The 18,884-nt window shown below is 48.7% G+C and overlaps 1 protein-coding gene and 1 pseudogene across 1 annotated transcript in view; one reads left to right on the top strand and one right to left on the bottom strand.

The window, feature by feature from the left end:
• The window catches only part of ACO2 (aconitase 2), a 37,379-nt gene that overhangs the window by 9,487 nt on the left and 9,008 nt on the right, over positions 1-18,884 (bottom strand). Inside the window, exons 2-6 of the mRNA XM_016210280.2 lie at positions 12,966-13,102; positions 8,055-8,313; positions 4,801-4,893; positions 1,297-1,455; positions 924-1,074 (exon numbers count right to left, since the gene is read on the bottom strand). Of these exons, the coding sequence (XP_016065766.2) occupies positions 924-1,074; positions 1,297-1,455; positions 4,801-4,893; positions 8,055-8,313; positions 12,966-13,102 (799 nt within the window). The remainder of the gene's footprint in view (positions 1-923; positions 1,075-1,296; positions 1,456-4,800; positions 4,894-8,054; positions 8,314-12,965; positions 13,103-18,884) is intronic.
• Positions 15,958-16,331, top strand: LOC107534981 (small ribosomal subunit protein eS25 pseudogene; annotated as a pseudogene).

The following is an 18,884-nucleotide window of genomic DNA, read 5'->3' as shown; positions in this document are numbered from 1 at the left end:
CGGCTCAGAGAGGTCCAAGGTCATGCCATAAAGCAAACACGGGTGCAACATTCAGGTCTGGGTCCGCCTGCCCCTTTCAGCCACACACGGTGCTATGTGGAAATGTTCTGGCTCCCAGGCTTTCCAGCAGTAAGACTGGAATGATGACCACTAGCTGGACCACAGAGCCCCACAGAGAACTGGCAAGGCTTACCAATGTCCTGACCGCCCTCAAAATACAGGCCTCACAGGGCTACTGGGACACAGGTCTGGGTTTGTTATTAACTTCCTAACTGAGCTATCAACAGTAGTAAGGGCCACCTGTCAGATGACCCCACCACCCATCATTGGAAGGGTACAAGGGCCAGCTGAACAGTAGCTCTGTGGCACTGAGGCAGACACCTGGGGAAGCCTGGAATGGACCATCTCTAAGGCCTGTTCCGAGTCTCCCTGCATTTCTGGGGGCCCAGGCACTGAGGTCAGGTCACCAGGAGAGAAAGAGGCGGGCTCCTACCAATCCAAGGAAGTGAGTGAGGTTCCACTCCAGCCAAGAGAAGACGTGGGAAAGAACTGCTTTGTGGGTAAAGACCTGTCTCTGGCTCCTCATTCCCACCACCAGCTACCTCCACCCTCCCTGGGATCCTTCTTCTCGATCACCCAAGGTGGCCCAGTGCCATGGCCAGAGCCTTGAAGCAGAAGCTGGCTCAGCCCCTAATTCTGAGTTCCCTCACCTCCTGGAGGGGCCTCGATCTCCGCCTCTGTTTAAGAGGGACCTGTTTAAGAGGGACTAACCATCTCCCCTCTGCCTCTAAGTGTCCACCCCAATCCCCAAACTGACTAGAGAAATTCTCAGGGGAAGACCATTCACTGCTTCTACAGCTCAACTACAGGCCCCATCAGGCCCAACGCAGGCTGAGGGCCACGTCCCGTGGCGCCTTCCTCACCAGTGCAGGAGATGGAGTCTACGCCAGGCCCGTGGTACTCCACAATAGCGCCCGTGCCACCTTTCACTGTGAGGATACCCGCCACTTTTAAGATCACATCTTTGGGTGAGGTCCAACCGGAGAGTGAGCCCGTCAGCTTCACACCAATCACCTGAATAGGTGGGGCAAGACAGCAATTACAGGCCCTGTGTGCCATTTGCCAACCAGGAGTCCACCTGCTGGATTTCCCACTTCTGCTTATTTCTCCCTGCCTCCTTCCCAAAGAGGTGTGAGGCTAACCTAGTCAGTCACCCTTTTTGGGTTCCACATCTCCCATTCATCCCCATCAACCACGCCTCCGCGGCTACCCTGGAGCGAGCCCTTTCCTACTCACCTTGGGACACTTCAGCTCCCAGGGAATCCCAGCCATGACGTCCACTGCATCAGCACCCCCGACTCCAATGCAGATGGCCCCCAGGCCACCACCATTGGGGGTATGGGAATCAGTGCCAATCAGAAGAACGCCAGGGTATGCATAGTTTTCCAGAATGATCTGAAAAAGAATCCAAAATCTTGAGTTTTAAAAGCCTTCAGCAGAGAATGGAGGTAGGGCCCAAAAGGGATCTGCAAAACTGCCCCCTGTTGACACTGGGCCACTGGGCCATTCCAAGGCATTCCTCCAGGATCAGGCCCCTCCAGTGGGGCCCAGAGGAGCCAGAGACTTGGGAGACAGGTGGCCTGGGCTTGTGAATTGCTCTGACCATTCCTGACTATATGACTTGGACTGGTAAGGGCCTCCCTGCACCTCAATTGCCTCATTGTTGGCACAGTACTAAGAATACCCACGCCGTGTTGACCCCAGGACTATGGTAAGAACCATATAAACTGGGATACAAGCATGCATCTTGTGACAGGTCTGGGAACAAGTGTGACCACTGAGAGGTGCCCCTGATGACAATCCCTGACTTGTGGGGTGGACATGAGAGTGTGCCTATTTGGCTTCCGATCAGGGCAGGCAATTCTTTCATGACCTGGCTCCAGCCCCCGCAAGGAAGCACTGGGGACCCAAAGGCAACACAGGCCTAAGCTTTTCCACTGCTGAACTGAACAGCAGTACAGGCGATGTTTGCCCAACCCCAGCAGCCTGGAGGTGGCTCTGAGAACTGAAGTGGCTTGCTCAGGAAAATAATTGGCCCCATCACCTTTCCTATTGCACGGCGTTCCCTTTATCAAGACTCCTCCAGCTGAAAGGTGCTGGCAGTGATGGTGGCACAGAGTCAGCTATCCCAGGATAGCCCGAGGTGCGGGACACTGATGGCTGCAGGAAACTACCGGGAAAGCCCGGCCAGAAGGCTACATGCTGAGTCTGAGTTCTGGCCCCAGAACTACTAGTAGCTGTGGGCCCTGAGGCAATCACTTCACCTCTCCAAGCCTCAGTTTCCTCATCTATGAAAAGAGGTGGACACCAGTGGTCACCTCACTGCATCACTGAGATGGCTCAGTGAGATTATGTACAGTAAGCTGCAATAGTGCCTGGGAGATGCGTTACTTTCATTTATTATTTGCAGCAAGATCCTTTATCTGAGTTTCTGCTGCTCATCTGCCAGATGGAATTATTCCAACACGCATACAGGTGCTGGGAAGGACAAATGAGATCAGAGATGTGAAAGGTTCTATGAACTGTTAGGACCAACCAAATGGTAGGCAGGCTCCCTGCAACATTACAGAAACCCCAGGGCCTCTGGCCCAAGCCAGGCACCTGCCCAGGAGACTCAGCAAGGTACGAGGGCTCTTCCTCTTGGGAATTCAGAGTCAGAAGATCTGGCCCCTTCCCAGAGGGTGGCAGCTGGCTGGCCAACATAGAGGAAATCTCTAAAAAAAAACACAACTGCTAGAGAAAACTCTGGCTGTTTCGTTTCTCTGGCCCTCCTTGCCCCAGCCATGTACAAAGATTTAAAACTAATTAATCCCTTGAGCTCCTCAAGATGGTGAAAGACTGATCCATGAAGACCAGACACACAAAATTCAGTGTGTCCACATGGTGTAGACCACAAGTGTGGTCCACATCCAAAAGGGAGGGGCTAGTGCAGACCTATGGACTACAGGAAGTATCACCATAAAGCTGGTTGTGACAGTGACCTTAGTGATCAGCTGCATGTGGCTGAGTGAATGGGGGTGGGGTGACGGCGGGAGAAGTGTATTTTAGGGTGAACTAACATCTAGAACATAAAGCTGGAAATTCAGCTGTCCGTCCACACAACACACACATACACTGAGGACCTATTCTGTACTGACCTGGCTGAAGGCCCATAGCTAGAGAGGAAGAAATAAGCCACAGGCCCTGTCCCCAGAGCACACAGTCAAGTGGAGAAAGCACACACTGGGGTCATACTGTGAAGGGGTCCCACAAGAGGGCGCCAATGCTGGGCACAGGGTGGGGGGGTAGGGGGAGGCACTGGGTAACCAGAAGGCAGAGGTGGGGAGGAGAACTGCCAGGGCATTCAAGGGGGGTGGAAAGGAGTTAAGGTTTGACTTCAACATGGTGGATTAAAGCTTCGGAAGGCCCGACATCAAGAGGGAGAGAAAAGTAAAGCTGCACAGGATCACAGGATCCCTGAGAATTTCCTTTTTAAAGGAACAAATGCATCAGGCTGTACGCTTAGCTGATGGCCAGTGGCAGGTGTGAGCTATCACTCAAAGCCCCAAACTTTGGCCCAGGAGCTTCCAAAAAGACCTGGGCATTTGTACTGAGGTGGAATGGGGGACACCTGGATTGGGGTGACCTTAGCAACAAAAGGTCAAGGCTGGGTCCATCTGACTCCCGGCCATGCCGCTGAGGGAGGCAGTCCCTTCCTGGCAAGGGCGATGGTGTGAAAGGGCAGAGCAGTGATCCGTGGCCTCTGGATTCAGAGTGGACAGTGCTGGGGGCCCACAGGGTTGTGTTACAGTCTGACTCAGCTCATCCTGAAGGAGGCCTGGGAAGTGAGGCTCGGTATGGAGGTGGGAAGAAGGGTCACCTTGGAAAGGTAAGAAGAGGCAGGTTTCACATGTATAATGGGTGGCAAAGGACACAAAACAGTGCATACCCACAAACCAGGTGAGCGGTCCTGTGATGAAAAGCTAAGCACCCATCTCCCCACAAACACAAACACTTGCACGAACAGAGACACAACTGCCAACCAAGAGAGAATTCCTCCCTGGAGAGACCCTGGAAGAACTCCTGGCCGACAGCCCCATGGCCTATGGTACCTCCACCCTACCAAATACCAAGAAGGGGCCAGAAAGACTCCAGGAATCCTGTGAGCCCTAAGGGGGAAGTGCTCTCAGTGTGACGGGAGGCCACAAAGCAGCACAGCGGTGGGGAGCGCTGGCACCAGGGCCAGACACCTGGGTGCAAATCCTGCTCCACAACTGGACAGTTGGGTGTCCCTGGGCAAGGAGAATAACTTCTCTGTGCCTCAGTTTCCTCACCTGTAAGGTGTGGCTAATAAAACACCTACTACATGCGGTGGTGGTGAGCACTGTGCCTGGCACAGGGTATGTGCTCAGCTAGAGTTAGCCATCCATGCAACAAGGGGTCACACTCGTGGAAGAAAGCAAAACAAAAAGTAACACAATACTATAGTGCTTAGAAGGTGCAGCAAGAAGCAGGCCAAACTTAAAATGTTGGTTCCTGAGATGCTCAGAGGCACTATTTTAATGTATAACCTGACATAATGAAAATTAATTTAAAAATGAAGGAAGAGGAGCCTAAGGGCTGACTGAGATGTTGTCTTCCAATTCCCCCTTCTCCCTCCTGAGCCCCGAGCCCCCTGCTCCCGCAGGCCTGGAGGTGCTCTCTGGTTCCCTAAGGGCAGCCCGCCACCGCCCCCAAAAGGCAGGCCAAGCCCTTTGTTACCTGGTGAATGATTCCAGAGCCAGGCCGCCAGAAGCCCACGCCATACTTGGCACCTGCAGATGCCAGGAAATTATACACTTCTTGGTTTATGTCCTATTGAGACAAATCAATACAGAGCATTAGTAACCCAGTCTGTGTCTGGAACTACCCTTGCTCATGCCCTCCTCCCTCCCTCACCTCCCCCATGACTCTGAAATGCTGGCACTGTGGAGACGGGCTCTCTCCTGGAGCCTTCTGCAAATAAATCCAAAAGGGCTTGGACAGTGGCCCACCATTTCAGCTGCCAGGCCTCGGAGAAAAACAAGGGAGCAGAGACAGAACCCCAGCTCTATGATTCCTGGCCAGGGAGTGGGTCCAGAACAAGTTCCCTCTCTGCCTTGGGTCTTGGTCTCCTTATTTGTAGAAGGAACCGGCTACATCACCTCCAGGGGCCCTCTGACCCTCAGTCCTCTACCAAAGCCAGCAGTGCAGGGCATACCACAGCACAACTGTGGCACTGGCGAGCTTCTCTATCTAAGCCTTGGGCGCCTCATCTGTAATCCTGGCGGACATTTACTGAATGCCCAACTACAGAAATAACATCACACTAAACATCCTCACAACCCATCCCGTGAGGGAGACAGGTATTGTCATCAAGCCCATTTTATAGATGCAAAAATAGAGGCTCAGAGGGGAAACAACTTGCTGGAGATCCCAGAGTTAAACAGAGAAGCTAGGGTTTGAAACCAGGTCTGATCAACCCAAGCCTGAGAGCTACATCCTGATATAAAATAACGCTACCTCCCCACATCTCAGAATACCTAGGCCAGCATCCAGCGTGGTACAGGTGCTCAATACTTGGTAATATGTTTGATGGGCTCCAAATGAAAGACTGCCAAATGGACCATGTCCTGAAATGTAGGTTTCAACAAAACAATGGGGCGGGCTGTACCCATTCTGTCTGTAATTCGAAGGCAGGCTTCCCAGCACACTGCTCTGAAGCTGGGGTTTGTCTGAAAGCCATGAATGCCCCTGGACAGTGAGACCCCAGTGACAAGAGGGATGGGACCACAGCAGACTGCAGAGTCCCAAAGGCAGAACTAGGAAATGAGACCTGTCAGGCTCTGGGCACGGAAGAGCCATGCTCCAAGGCACGGGAGTTCACTTGGGCCCTCAATAAAACACCCTCAAGACCACATAACCCCCACCTAAACTGCAGACCAACCATGCATCCTTCTGAGGGCCCATTTGGTTCTGCCAGGTGAAAGAATGGCAGACAAAGAAGCTGGGTTCCCAGAGCGGTCTCTTTCCAATTAATTATTAATATATTGGCTTATTCATTTACAAATCAGTCACTTATAAAACTGGTACCAAGGGCTGGAGGCAGGTGGTCGTGTGTCTGGGTGCATATTCCAATCCATGTCTGTGCAAGCAGGGGAAGAGGCAGTGTGGTGGCCCCAGACTGGTGCAGCAATCTAGGCCTGAACTCGGACTAGATCCCTCTGGCTGCCTGTGTGACCCTGGGCAGATCACTCTGCCTCTCTGGGCCCTAAACATGTAAATCTGACCATATCCCTCCCCTGCTTAAACCCTTCAACGACTCCTAGGATGGCCCTCAGGGCCCTGCCAATGTCTGCCGCAGACCACTTCACCACACCCTCTCTGCCACACAGAGTTCCAGCCCCACAAGTCTCCCACCCTTCAATTCCACAAATACACTGAGTTGCTTCCTGCCTTGGGGCTTTACACACAGTTCTCTTTAGAATGTTCTTCCTCCAGTTAACATCAACTTATCTGCTCAGGTAGGTCTCAGCTTACATCCTCAAAAAGGTGTTCCTTCCCCTCTAAAGTACAAAGCAGACACTTTTCTTATTCTCAGTCCTGTGTTCTCCCTTCATAACATATACAAACTGGCAATTTCCTATTTATTTGTGTCACTGTTTAGCTCTGTGTCCCTACTAGACTCTAAGATCCACGATAGTGGGGCCTATCTGTCTTGTTTACACTGAATCCCTATCCCCTGGCACAGTGTCTGGCATATAATTAATGTTCAATAAATATCTGTTAAATAAATGAGGGAATGAGCTCTTAAACCCTATGATTCTGTGACTCTCATCTACAGAAGACAGAGTCTGAATCCACAAAGTAAGGGGAAGGCCAGACTCTGAAGGTGGTAGCCCTGCTGTGGGCAGTTACCCAGTTCCAGGCATGCCCCGTTCTGGGCACCACAGGAGCCCCTGCAACGCTACCATCACTGCTGCTGCTAACATGGAAACCACTAGCCAGCAGGCTGGGCTCTCTCAGCCGAGTGCAAAAAAGAGCCTCTGTGCAACTAGGACACAAACCGGTGGGCCAGGGTGGGAAAAAAGGGCTTGAATGGGAAAGCTGCCCTGAGTGTTTCCCATGGGTCTGAGGGCCTCTCTGAGCTGTGCTGACCCTGGGAGCTGGAGCACTTTCAATTGCACACCCTGCTCTGTGCCCAGCCGGGCCACAGCCCTGCCAACATTCAGCTCCTGCCAACAACCCTCCATGAGGGGCGCCCACTTCCACTGCTGGGGGTGGAGAAGGTGGAGTCCTGGGAGAGACAGACCGTTGCCAAGAGTAAGCACACACAAAGGTACCACAAGCAGAGCCTGGGGGAGGGGCAGGGATTTGGTTCATAAGGAAGGGTGGGGGGAATTCAGCATGGCACATAGCCCCTCGTATCTCATTAGGCAAAACAGAAGAAGAAACCCCCAAAGGAGCCCAGTCAGTAAGAGGCAGCACTCAAGTGGGAGCCGGATCTGGGTCTGGGCCTAACCGTGCCCCACCCCATGCAGCTGTAGGACTTGCCTGCCCAGTGCCTTGGCTGCCTCAAATTTATACAATAGCCACAGGCCTACCTCCCTGATAGGGTCTTAGGGGTCAGACAAAAGTGTGAGTGAACACACACGTGATGCTGGCAGATTGGGAAATTTAAACTACCCTCTCCAGAGCAACTGACAATATTTACCAGAACCTGACGGCTGCACAATTTTTCTAATATAACAGAGAAAGAACCAGAACAAAATACCTTTCATATAGTAAGGATGACTTTGTTTTTTATAGGTTTTCTCCGTATTTACTAACATCTTCACAATGAGTAAATGACCTTTTAAGAATTACAGAAGAAAACAAAACAAAAAAGACTAACCCCCAAAAAAGAGCCCACTAGAACGTGGAGGCCATGCCCAGCTCGAGGGCTTGGCCTCTCATCCCGTTGCACCCACTGTGCCCCCACACCGCCTGCAGCTCACCTTGGCCCGACGCAGGTCTTTCTCGCCCCCGACCTGGGCCTCGATCAGATGGTCGCAGTGGATAGTGGACGGCACGGCCACCTTGGGCAGCCCGCTGCTGATGAACTGCAGCATGGCCATCTGGGCTGTGGCGTCCTGCATGGCCACACGATCGGGCCGCAGCCGCAGGTACGTCTTGCCCCGCTCGATCTCCTGATTGACTGGGTCATCCAGGTGTCCATACACAATCTTCTCAGAGAGGGTCAGAGGTCGGTTCAGTCTGGGGGAAATTGGAGGGGTTGCCTGATACAGTCTGCACAGTCCCCTGCCCACCCACAGCACTGCCCTTCTGTGCACATGGCCACCCTGACAGAGGGCAGGAGGGAACCCTTTGTTCCACGAGGGAGGGGACAGAATGGTACTGCTCACTGTGGCATCTCCAGCACACGACACAGCACCTGGCACTTACTAGGTGCTCCAAAATTACTCAATAAATAAGTTAATGACATCATCACAAGAGGTGGCAGGGATATTTTTTTTAAGGATTTTTTTTAGCATATTAATAGCTATTATCTGATGAGCATCTATTACATGTATTTCACTCTATTTAATCCCCATTGTAGCCTTGGCACTTAATAAAACAACCAAGAGGGAGTGGAAGCTCAGCAGAGTGGTGTTAATACCTTAAGTTCACAGCCAGTCTCACCGTGAACCCTCTCTCTGTCCATGAACAACTCCCCTGTGCTGTCAGACCACAAAGACAGAGGATCTGAATCGGCACCCTCTCGCCCAACCTGCCCTGCCCTCCATCCACAGCCTCCACCCCAGGGGTCAGAGGCCCCCTTACCCTATTATGCTAAAGCCTTGCCCATTAGCCCCACTTGCTCTCACCTCATTAAGAGAGGTGCGGCTGTCAGCTCTCAAGAACAGAAACCCCATATCACCACCTCTAGCCTCTCACTGGTCCCCCTCTTTCCAGACCCCATTTCCCTCTAAGTCTCACCCCTCCCCTCCTCATCAGAGCCAAAATGGCAGTCCAAGTCTGACCCTTGGGGAGGTGCAGCGCCAGCCAGGACTCAACTGCCTCCTCCCCCCCAGGGTCCCCACAGCAGAACGAGGTCAGTGCAGGTCACCTCGGCCACCCACCTTGAGGCGCCCTGATGATTCCCTGATGCTGCCCACTGAACCTAGCTGCCACACGGCACAGCAGCTGCTCCCTCTCCTGCCACAGCAGCCATGGCTGGACCTCACACTGCCTCCCACCATGCACAAAGCTTATGCCAAACCTGAGGCCTCCTGGGGAGGAGCAGAGTTCCACTTACACCCAATAAGTCAAGAAAAAAAAAGTATCAGGAGTCATGGGCTCTGAGTCTAGACTTGACCCTATTACTAAGCCACTGTGTGTGACCACATTAGCGACATTTCCTTACAGGGAGCTCACCAACCCATCTCTGAAGTCCAGGGCTTTGACTGGAATGAGATAACAGATAGTGCTTATAATAAAACAGCTTTATTGAGGTATAACTGGAGTGCAATGAACTGCACATATGTAAAGTACACAATTTGATAAGTTTTGACATATGTACACACCTGTGAACTCATCACCACAATCAAGATAATGAACACAGACAAACAAAACAGACCCAGAAACACTGAAGCATGCAACAGACTGTCGTATCTCAGAGGGAAGGGGGGAACGGGGGGTGGGGAGAAATTAACCAAAGAAGTTCTGTGCATATATGCATAACCCAGAGACACAGTCAATAATGGGATGAAGGCCTGGGGCGGGGTGGGAGCGAGGTGGCGGGGATCAATGGGGGGAAAAATGGGACACTTGTAATACTTTCAACAATAAAGATAAACTTTTAAAAAAAGATTAACTGATAATAGCAAGAAAATTAAAATTTGGGGTTATGTACAAAAAAAAGATAACGAACACATCCATCATCCCCAAGTTTCCTTGTGCCCCCCCACCCCCACCCCCCAAGCAACCACTAATCTGCTGTCACTACAGATTGGTTTCATCACAGCATTTACTTTTAGCTCAGCACTGCTCTGAGCACTTTACTGTACAGAACTCATTCTGTCCTCACAACACTGAGGAGGAAGCTGAAGCGCAGGTGAGGTAACCTGCCGCAGGTCACAAAGTTAGCAAGTGGCAACGGCAGAACACAAGGAGCCAAGCAGTGTGGCTACACCGTCCATGCTCTTTACGTTGTCCTGTGCTGTCTCTCAACAACACCTGCGGGGCCAGCCTGCAGTGAGTGTTCACTCGGTATCACTATTGTTATTACCAACAGGACTCAGGTCTACTGGAGAAGCAAAGACCCTCTCTCCCGCTGGCCTGGTCCTAGCCCCTCACTCCCAAGTTTGCTGAATCCCTGGAGAGCAAGAGCTCCCTAAGGTGCTGGCTCAGTGGGCAACAGCAGAGCAAGAGGCAATGCTGAGAATCTCCAAGGTTCTGCTGTCATGAGAACCCTGAATAAAAATAGCGCTGGCCTGAGGTGCAGCCTGCCCCCTTTTGTGCAGCATCTCCAAGGCTGGTGGCCCTGCAGAGACTCACCGCACGGAGCGGAGCCCCTCTTCCTGGGCCCAGGGGAGACAAAAAATAGCACATGGGCTTCAAAGCTAAAGACCTTGACAGCAAATGTCTGAAGCTGTAGAAAAAAGTCCAACAATGAAAAAAGCCTAAGAACGAGTCTATCATCACATTTCCTTGAGGATTAACTGAGGATGGCAAAATGGGTCCTCTATGTCCCTCTGTTTCACCAAATGGCAGAGAGCCAGTTCCCAGGAACAGAACTGGGCCCCTTCAGTCACAGACATAGGGTGAAGAAAGAGTCCCCCTGCAAGACCCCTGGATTTTCAAAACATTCTTGAATGTATTTTAATTCACTAACATCTTTTTAGAATAGCCTCACTTCTACCTTCTTTTCTACCTTCAGGTTTCTCGACCGTGGCACACGGACAGTTTGGGCCGATGATTCTTTGCGGTGAGGCTGTCTTCTGCACTGTAGGAAGTTCAGCAGTGTTCTTGGCCTCTACCCACTAGACTAAACCCCCACTCCACCTTGAGTTAGGACAACCAAAAATGTCTCCAGACACTGCCAAATTCCCCTAGGGGACAAAATCCACCCCTTACCCCCAGGGAGAACCCCTGTTCTTTGGCAACAATGAAAACAGAACAGCCCTTATCTGCACTGATCTGGAAAATGCTGTAAATTAATGGACTTTTCTGGTTAATGCAGGGTTGGAATAAACAGGCAAAGGAAAAAACCTTTTTTGCTTAATTTTACTTATATAATTAAAACAAAAAATTCCCAGTGCCTTAGAGGGCAGTTTTTGGTTAATTTTCTAAAGCAAAGACTAAAAGGTGAACGATACTCTGTCACGTTTTCATAAAGCAAACCTCTACGGTAACGCTCTCTCCAAGTATGACGAACAGCAAGGTGGCTGTTCTGCACACTAAAGGAAAATCCGTCATTTTCCCACTGAACTATGGTCAGAGAGCTGCAAGAATAAGTATTGTTTCCTGGGGGGAAAATAATTGTACAGGTCCCACATTGATGGGGACAGTGGTTCGCAACCCTGACAACACTTTAGAACCAGCTGGGAAACTGGCCAGTGCTACTAACAGTTTGATGAGATGCTGTTAAACAGCAGATTCTGACTTACTGGGGCGGGGCTGGGGCCTGAGGTTCTGCATTGCTAACAATATCCCAGGGGCCCAGGGATGCAGACGCTGCTAATCCATGGACCACATTTTCAGGAGTAAGGCCTTCACAACCTGAACCAGAATCACTGGGGGCCTAGTGTTGGCAGTTTTAAAAGCTTCTCAGGGGATTCTAACCTGCAGCCTAAATGAAACCCAAAAGAATGCTGTAACTGACACTGGGAGGCACTGGAGCCAGACCTGCAGGGCACTTCCCCAATCTGACACTCAATTTTCTTATCTGCAAAATGAGGAGGAGGGGGTAACAACCAACTACAGAGGTTGTTGAATAGAACAGAAATCATGTATGTGACACGCCTAGCCCAAACTGCACACTTAGGTAGCTCTTATTAGTATGGCCACCCTTGCCGAACATTCACAGGTCCTTACTACAACTAGATAAAGATTAATACAGTCCCTACCCTTAGAAGTGAAGTGAGGATCCCAGTAAAGAGGTAAACAGTGGCGACAGAGAGGGAGTGTGGGACAGTGGCTAGAGCACTGGATGAGAACATGGAGTCCAGGTCCCACCACTCGCTCACTGAGTGGCCTCAGGAAAGTTGCTTCTTCACCTGAGCCTGTTCCTCGGCTGTGAAATGGGTATATTCATAATCTGTTCTCACTTATTCCGAGGGTCACTGCCACCAGGCGGGGAGTGGTCCAAGCTCCAGGAGCAGTGCCGGCTGGTGCATGCTCCCAGCCCCTGCCCACACTCTCCTGTGCCATCTTATTCATCCTTCCGGTGCCAGCACCTAGCCCAGGACCTGGCGCACAAGATGGCAGTGCAAAGCTGGAAAGAGAAACCCCTCCAAAATGCTCAAGATTCCACCCAAGCTCTCCTCTGGGCCTACTCACAAAGGAGGAAAGAGATATTTCTCTAGCAATTAGGCCCAGTGGATCCCAGAGGGCTGGCCCAGGGTCAGCAGCCTGTCCTGGAAAGGGTGTCTGAGAGGGTCAGATGACAGCACCTAAGAGTCCCTCAGACCTTCCCTATGGTCCACATCACCAGGCTTCTTGATAACAGACTTCTCGCTGGCAGAAAGCAGAAGGGCCACAGCCAATCTGGAATGCCTCTCCTCAGCAGGGACCTTTGTACCCTAAGTGCCTCGGTCCTGCCACCATCATCAGCCACCCTCCATCAAGCACCTGCTGTGCTGCCTGAGAGGGGCTGGGGGCAGAAGCAGCACCTTTAGCAGTCCCCAGGCTCCCAGCGGCCTTACCGTTTGCGAACAATGTTGATGTTCTTCTCTAGCAGGTCGTAGCGGATGTAATCGTTGGGCTCAAAGTGGCTCATGGCCACCTTGGCCCGCTGGCACAGGACTGAGGCCACATGGTACTGCCGCACACCCAGGGCCTTCTGCAAGAAGAAAGACAACAGCAACTGTCAATGAGGACTTAGGGTGGTCCACCTGAGGCATCAGTGAGGTGAAAAAGGTGAGAAATGACGATGTCAAGAGCTATTCAGGGACTGCAGCCTTGGCTTCCTCATCTGAGTCATAGGGATGATACAGCAGCCACAGGAACACAGCTTGTGGCAGGAGAAAGGGTAAGGGATCTATAGCTAGAACTGAAGCAAAGTCAAGTTCTATCAACTTAAGAAAATCCACCATCATTTGCACACCAGAGATGGGAAATGGGGGCATAACCAGTCTGCTGATCACGGGGTTACTGGAAAGGTTAGGTGAGAACATGTGTACAAGTTCTCATTGAGCTGGGAAGCACCACGTATGGCATAGCTGCTACTCTACTGCACTCTAAGCTCCTTGAGGGTTAGTGTCAAGCTTTACTTGTCTTATCTGTCTCTGTATCTAGACTACCTGGCACATCCTAGAGAGTCAATAAATAATTACTGAATAGGTGGAAGAATTAATGAGGAAAACTGCATGCATGTGCTTTGGATATTTTCTCATCCCTTGACTAGGTCACAAAAGGATAGCTTCTACCTGGCTCTTTTTCTTTGATTGCTCTCGGGGAAGACAACCACCATGTTGTCTGCTTAAAGACATTTAAGCAGTCCTGGGAGAGGCCCACCTGGAGAGGAACTGAGGACAATAACCAGCACCACGTTGCAAGGCATATGAGCACACCATCTTGCAAGCAAGCGCCCTAGCTCCAGCTCCAGCCCAAACCTTCAGATAACCGCAGCCTGGCTGACATCTCGACCGCAACTGCTTGAACGATCCGGACCAGAACCATCTAGCCAAGCCGCTCCCAAATCCCTGGCCCACAGGAACTGAGCAAGAATGTTTGTTGTTTTAAGACTCTAAGTTTGGGGGCAACAAATCTGTTGTGCAGCAATAGATAAACGACTATTATGATAGGATCTGTATTAGTTATTTTTAAACTGTGGATGACAACCTTAATAGGGTTCATTTTGACCAGGGAAGAATAAAATGAACCCAAAGAAATGACAGGGAAAGGAACAGCCACTTCCCTTCTAGGCGGCATTCCCTGCCTAAGGGGGAATATGCCCTTGGGCAAGGACAAGGCAAAGCTCAAGCTATCGCCCCAGTTTCCCTTTTTTGTGTCACCTGGACATTTAAATCCAACCCCTGCCAACCTCAGCATCTGAACCAATACAAGTGAACAGGTGCCATTCCCTGTGTAGGTCACCAAGTGGTGAGAGCCGACCCCACTAGGAACAGCAATCCCAATCACTACCCACCTACCCACCACAGCAGCAGTGAGCTCCCAATGCAGACTTCAGATCCACTTGCCCTCCAGCTCAAAATCCACCAAGGGATCCTCACGATCTGCCTCACTGGGTAGGGATGAAGAACCCACAATGATACATCAAAGGACTTTCAACAGCCTGTGCACAGAAGGACGCGGTACGTTGCAGCTGCAGCTACAACCTGCCGCTGCCCCAGTGGGGAGGCTTGGGCTTAAAGTATGGCACACCATTTACTATCTGAGTCATCCTGGACAGTTTACCTTCGCTGAACACTCATTTCCACACAGAGCCATTGTGAGGATAGGAGATTACATAAAGCACTTGGCACAGTTTCTGTTATTACTCCTGTGCATTTATAAGCATACACTCAGCCCCTTCTGTGTTTTTTACACAAGAAACCAGTTGTTCTGCAACTGGGTTTTATCATTTATCTAAATATCTTATACATCTTTCCAATGTCTATATACAGACCTATTTCTTTCTTTTTGTAAATTAACTGCCCATCCCCTTCCCAATCTGCCTCTTGTCTAGATAAGTCTCATTAATCCTTCAAGTTCCAAATTAATTTCACTTTCTCAGAGAATCATTCTTGAACTCCCAGCCCAATGAGAACCCATTTTACATTCCCCCTTACTACTTCTTGACGTTCATCTGTGAGACCTGTCTGCAGTGGTTTGTAAGCTCCAGAAGGGGAGGAATTGTGTCTGTTTATTTGTTACTAAATTCCCCCTGCCTGAACACCAGGTCTGGCACACAGGAGGGGGCTAGGACAACATCGGTCAATTAAAACAACCAATGTTGCCTCTTCTTTACCAACCAGCTCTCTCTTGCTTAGCAGGGTTAAATACAGAGCAGGTTTGGTTAACTTTTTAAGAGCAAACTGTTAACAAGGCAAATCAATAATTTACCAGCTTCAGATGCTTTTGGCTAGAGTGTAAACTAATTAACACTTTTGAAAGACACTTTTAGGCACTACCTATTAAAGTGTAAAATGTTTGTACAGTAGGCTCCTCCATATCTGCAATTTTACTTTCCATGGTTTCAATTACCAGTGGTCGACCACGATCTGGAAATATTAAATGGAAAAGTCCAGAAACAAATAAATCATATAGGTTTTAAGTTGCACACCATTCTGAGTAACATGATGAAGTGTCTATAGTGTTCAAAGAGCAGCAAGGAGAGATATTTGTACACCCACGTTGATAGCAACATTATTTACAATAGTCAAAAAGTGGAAGCAACCCAACTATCCACTGATGGATGAATGGATAAACAAAATGTGGTACATATATTCAATGGAATATTAGCTTTAAAAAGAAATTTTAAAAGCCTAAATAATTCTGACACATGCTACAACATGGAAAGTTGTTCTTCTTTATGCACTTATTGGTTGCTTCTTGTATGTGCCCTGACCCAAGATCAAACCTGCAACCTTGGCATATTGGGACAATGCTCTAACTGAGCTACTCGGCCAGGACCTAGCTTTCTGTCTGAAATCTTATTGAGATGGCAGTGGTAGCAGCTGCTCTTCGAGTGCTATGCCGCCCAACAACGATAAGAAGACAGACGCTGGGAAGTCGGCCAAGGAAGACAAAGACCCAGTGAACAAATCTGGGGGCAAGGCCGAAAAGAAGACATGGTCCAAAGGCAAAGTTCAGGACAACCTCAATAACCCAGTCTTGTTCGACAAAGCAACATATGACAAACTCTGTAAGGAAGTTTCCAACTATAAGCTTATAACCCCAGCTGTTGTCTCAGACACTGAAGATCTGTGGCTCCTTGGCCAGGGCAGCCCTTCAGGAGCTCCTTAAGTAAATGACTTACTAAACTAGTTTCAAAACACAGAGTTCAAATAATTTACACCAGAAACACCAAAGGTGGGGATGCCCCAGCTGTTGGTGAAGATGCATAAACAACAGGTCTCACTTGTACATGTTGAAAAATAAAACTTTATTAAACAAAAAAAAAAAACAACTTAAGAACAACATACATTGTGACCTAGAAATTCCACTTCTCCATATTTACCCACACCATACCTGTCCAAACGAAGGCAGCTACAAAAATGCTCACTGCACCATTAAGTGAAATATTTAAAAAATTAGAAACAACATAAATGTCTGTTTATTTTTTTAAAAGTTGTATTTTAGCCCTGGCCAGGTAGCTCAGCTGGTTAGTGTGTCATCCTAATAAGCCAAGGTTGTGAGTTGGATCCCCAGTCAGGGCACATAAAGAATCAACCAATGAGACCTGGCCTGTTTGGCTCAGTGGTCAGAGCGTTGGCCCGCGGACTGAAGGGTCGCGGGTTCGATTCTCGCCAAGGGCACATACATTGGCTGCAGGTTCAATCCCCGGTCCTGGTAGGGGCATGTGCGGGAGGCAACCAATTGATGTGTTTCTCTCACATCGATGTTTCTCTCTTTCTCTCCCTTCCACTCTCTCTGAAAAAGCAATGGAGAAAATATCCTCGGGTGAGGATTAAAAAAAAAGAATCAACCAATGAATGCATAAGTAGAACAACAAATCCATCTTTCTCTCTTTCTCAAATCAATCAATCAATAAAACAAAAGGTTATAGTTCATCCAATCTGTGGAATACTCTACAACACTTTAAGAAAAGTCCCTAAGGTTCATTGTTAAGTTATAATTAAATGCACAAATAGTGCTTTAACACTCTGTACTCTGTATGTACATTTATGTATGTAGATACACACCTAAGAGGACACACCCTAACGGATCTGCTGCTATTCCTGGGGAAGGAGGAAACTCTAGCAAGAGCTGGTAGAAAAGGAAGATTTTAGCTTTGTCAGTAGTGTTCAAATATTTATAAGGATGTTCTCATCGCTACTTGTATGATTATAAATATGTGTATTATTGTGTAAGTTTTTAATTTGAATTGTAAAATTTAAGGAAACTTACCAAAATTTTAACAGTAGTTATCTCTGGGTGAATTGGGATACTATAAATAATTATAGGTAATTTTTATGATATTTTTTATGCCTCTGTATTTTCCAAGTTTCCTACAATAGGTACCTTTATAAATAAGGAAAATACTTAATGAAAAAGGTGAACGATTAGGAAAAAACAAAACAAAAAAACTCCTCATAGACACAGATAAGAGTATGGTGATTACCAAAGGGAAAGGGGGTGGGGGGAGGTAGAAGAAGGTATGGGGGGATAAATAGTGATGCAAGGAGACTTGGAATGAGATGATGTATTATAGAATTGTACACCTGAAACCTATATAATTTTATTAACCAATGTCACCCCAATAAATTCAATAAAAAGAAAAAACAGATTAACTACAATAAATAAGCAAATATTTTTAAAAAGAAAAAAGGTAAGAAATTAATTTTACCTTAAAAGTAGGTATCACTGAGTCTTGTAATATGCTAACCACTGTGGTTGGGGTATGAGTAGTCCAGATAAGTATTATTTTAAAAAGAATGATGATTGGGCATATTTTTAAAAAAAAATAACCTGATGGGTTTTTAATTCGTAAGTCAAAAAGTAAAACATACTCAATACTCAGTTCAACCTGGCATGAGGGCCCAGAGACATTCCTAGGTTCACCCATAAGGTCATCCAACCCAGATGTCACAACAATTAGGACACGGAAAAAATTTTTCCCATACTCGGAGCCCAAGTCTCAGGCCTTATGAAATTCTCCTGGATAAACACCAAGCCCTTATCTAGCAGAGACTTTCACTAAGTGTTCAACATTCACTTTCTCAGGAACAGAGGGGAGGAGGGCAGCCTCAAGTCAGAAAACCTCTCTTTGGCAAACTCCAGAAGCCTGATTCAACAAGATTAGGCTAAGGAGCTCATTTTCTTCCCAAAAGCCTATTCCACTACTGGACAGCTCTAATACTTTACAACAACAAATGTTTCTTATACTGAACCAAAACATGCCTCCATTAAATCAGAGGACAGGTTCTAGTGGTGGAGACCTAGGCTCAAATCCCAGCTCTGCCCAGACAAGCTCTGTAACCTTGTGCAGTTTTCTTTAACCCTCTAAACATTGCTTTTCTCATCTGTAAGTGGGGTTAACACCTTCACAGGCTGCAGTGAGGATTAAAAAGGAGTACCTATGAGGAAGTACCCAGCCCAGTGCATAACACACACTAGGCCCCACTTCCCAGCCCTGTCCTTCAGAACCAGATCAAACAAACTTAGCCACTCTTCCACACTTCAGCCCTTCAAATCGTTGAAAACCATAATCGTGTCTTCTCCATTCTAAGCATCCCTATAGCGCTTCCTCTGCTATAAACAAATTCCCTAATTTTACACTTGGGTGGGAGTCTCCCATCAGGGTGACCAGTAGCCAGATGCCCTCAGCTCTGTTTTGGAGTAAATAGCAGTTTGCTGCCACACTGCTTTGTGCCAGTAACACTGTAAAGAGCTCAGCCTCCCTAACTGCCCTGAAGATGAAGAGGCTCAGAGACAGGAAGTGGCCTGCCCAAGGTCAC

The sequence above is a fragment of the Miniopterus natalensis genome, chromosome 2 (assembly GCF_054644295.1).
Source record: "Miniopterus natalensis isolate mMinNat1 chromosome 2, mMinNat1.hap1, whole genome shotgun sequence".
Taxonomy (NCBI): Eukaryota; Metazoa; Chordata; class Mammalia; order Chiroptera; family Miniopteridae; genus Miniopterus; species Miniopterus natalensis.
Note: the sequence above shows the minus strand (reverse complement) of the source record. Positions and strands in the feature narration are given on the sequence as shown.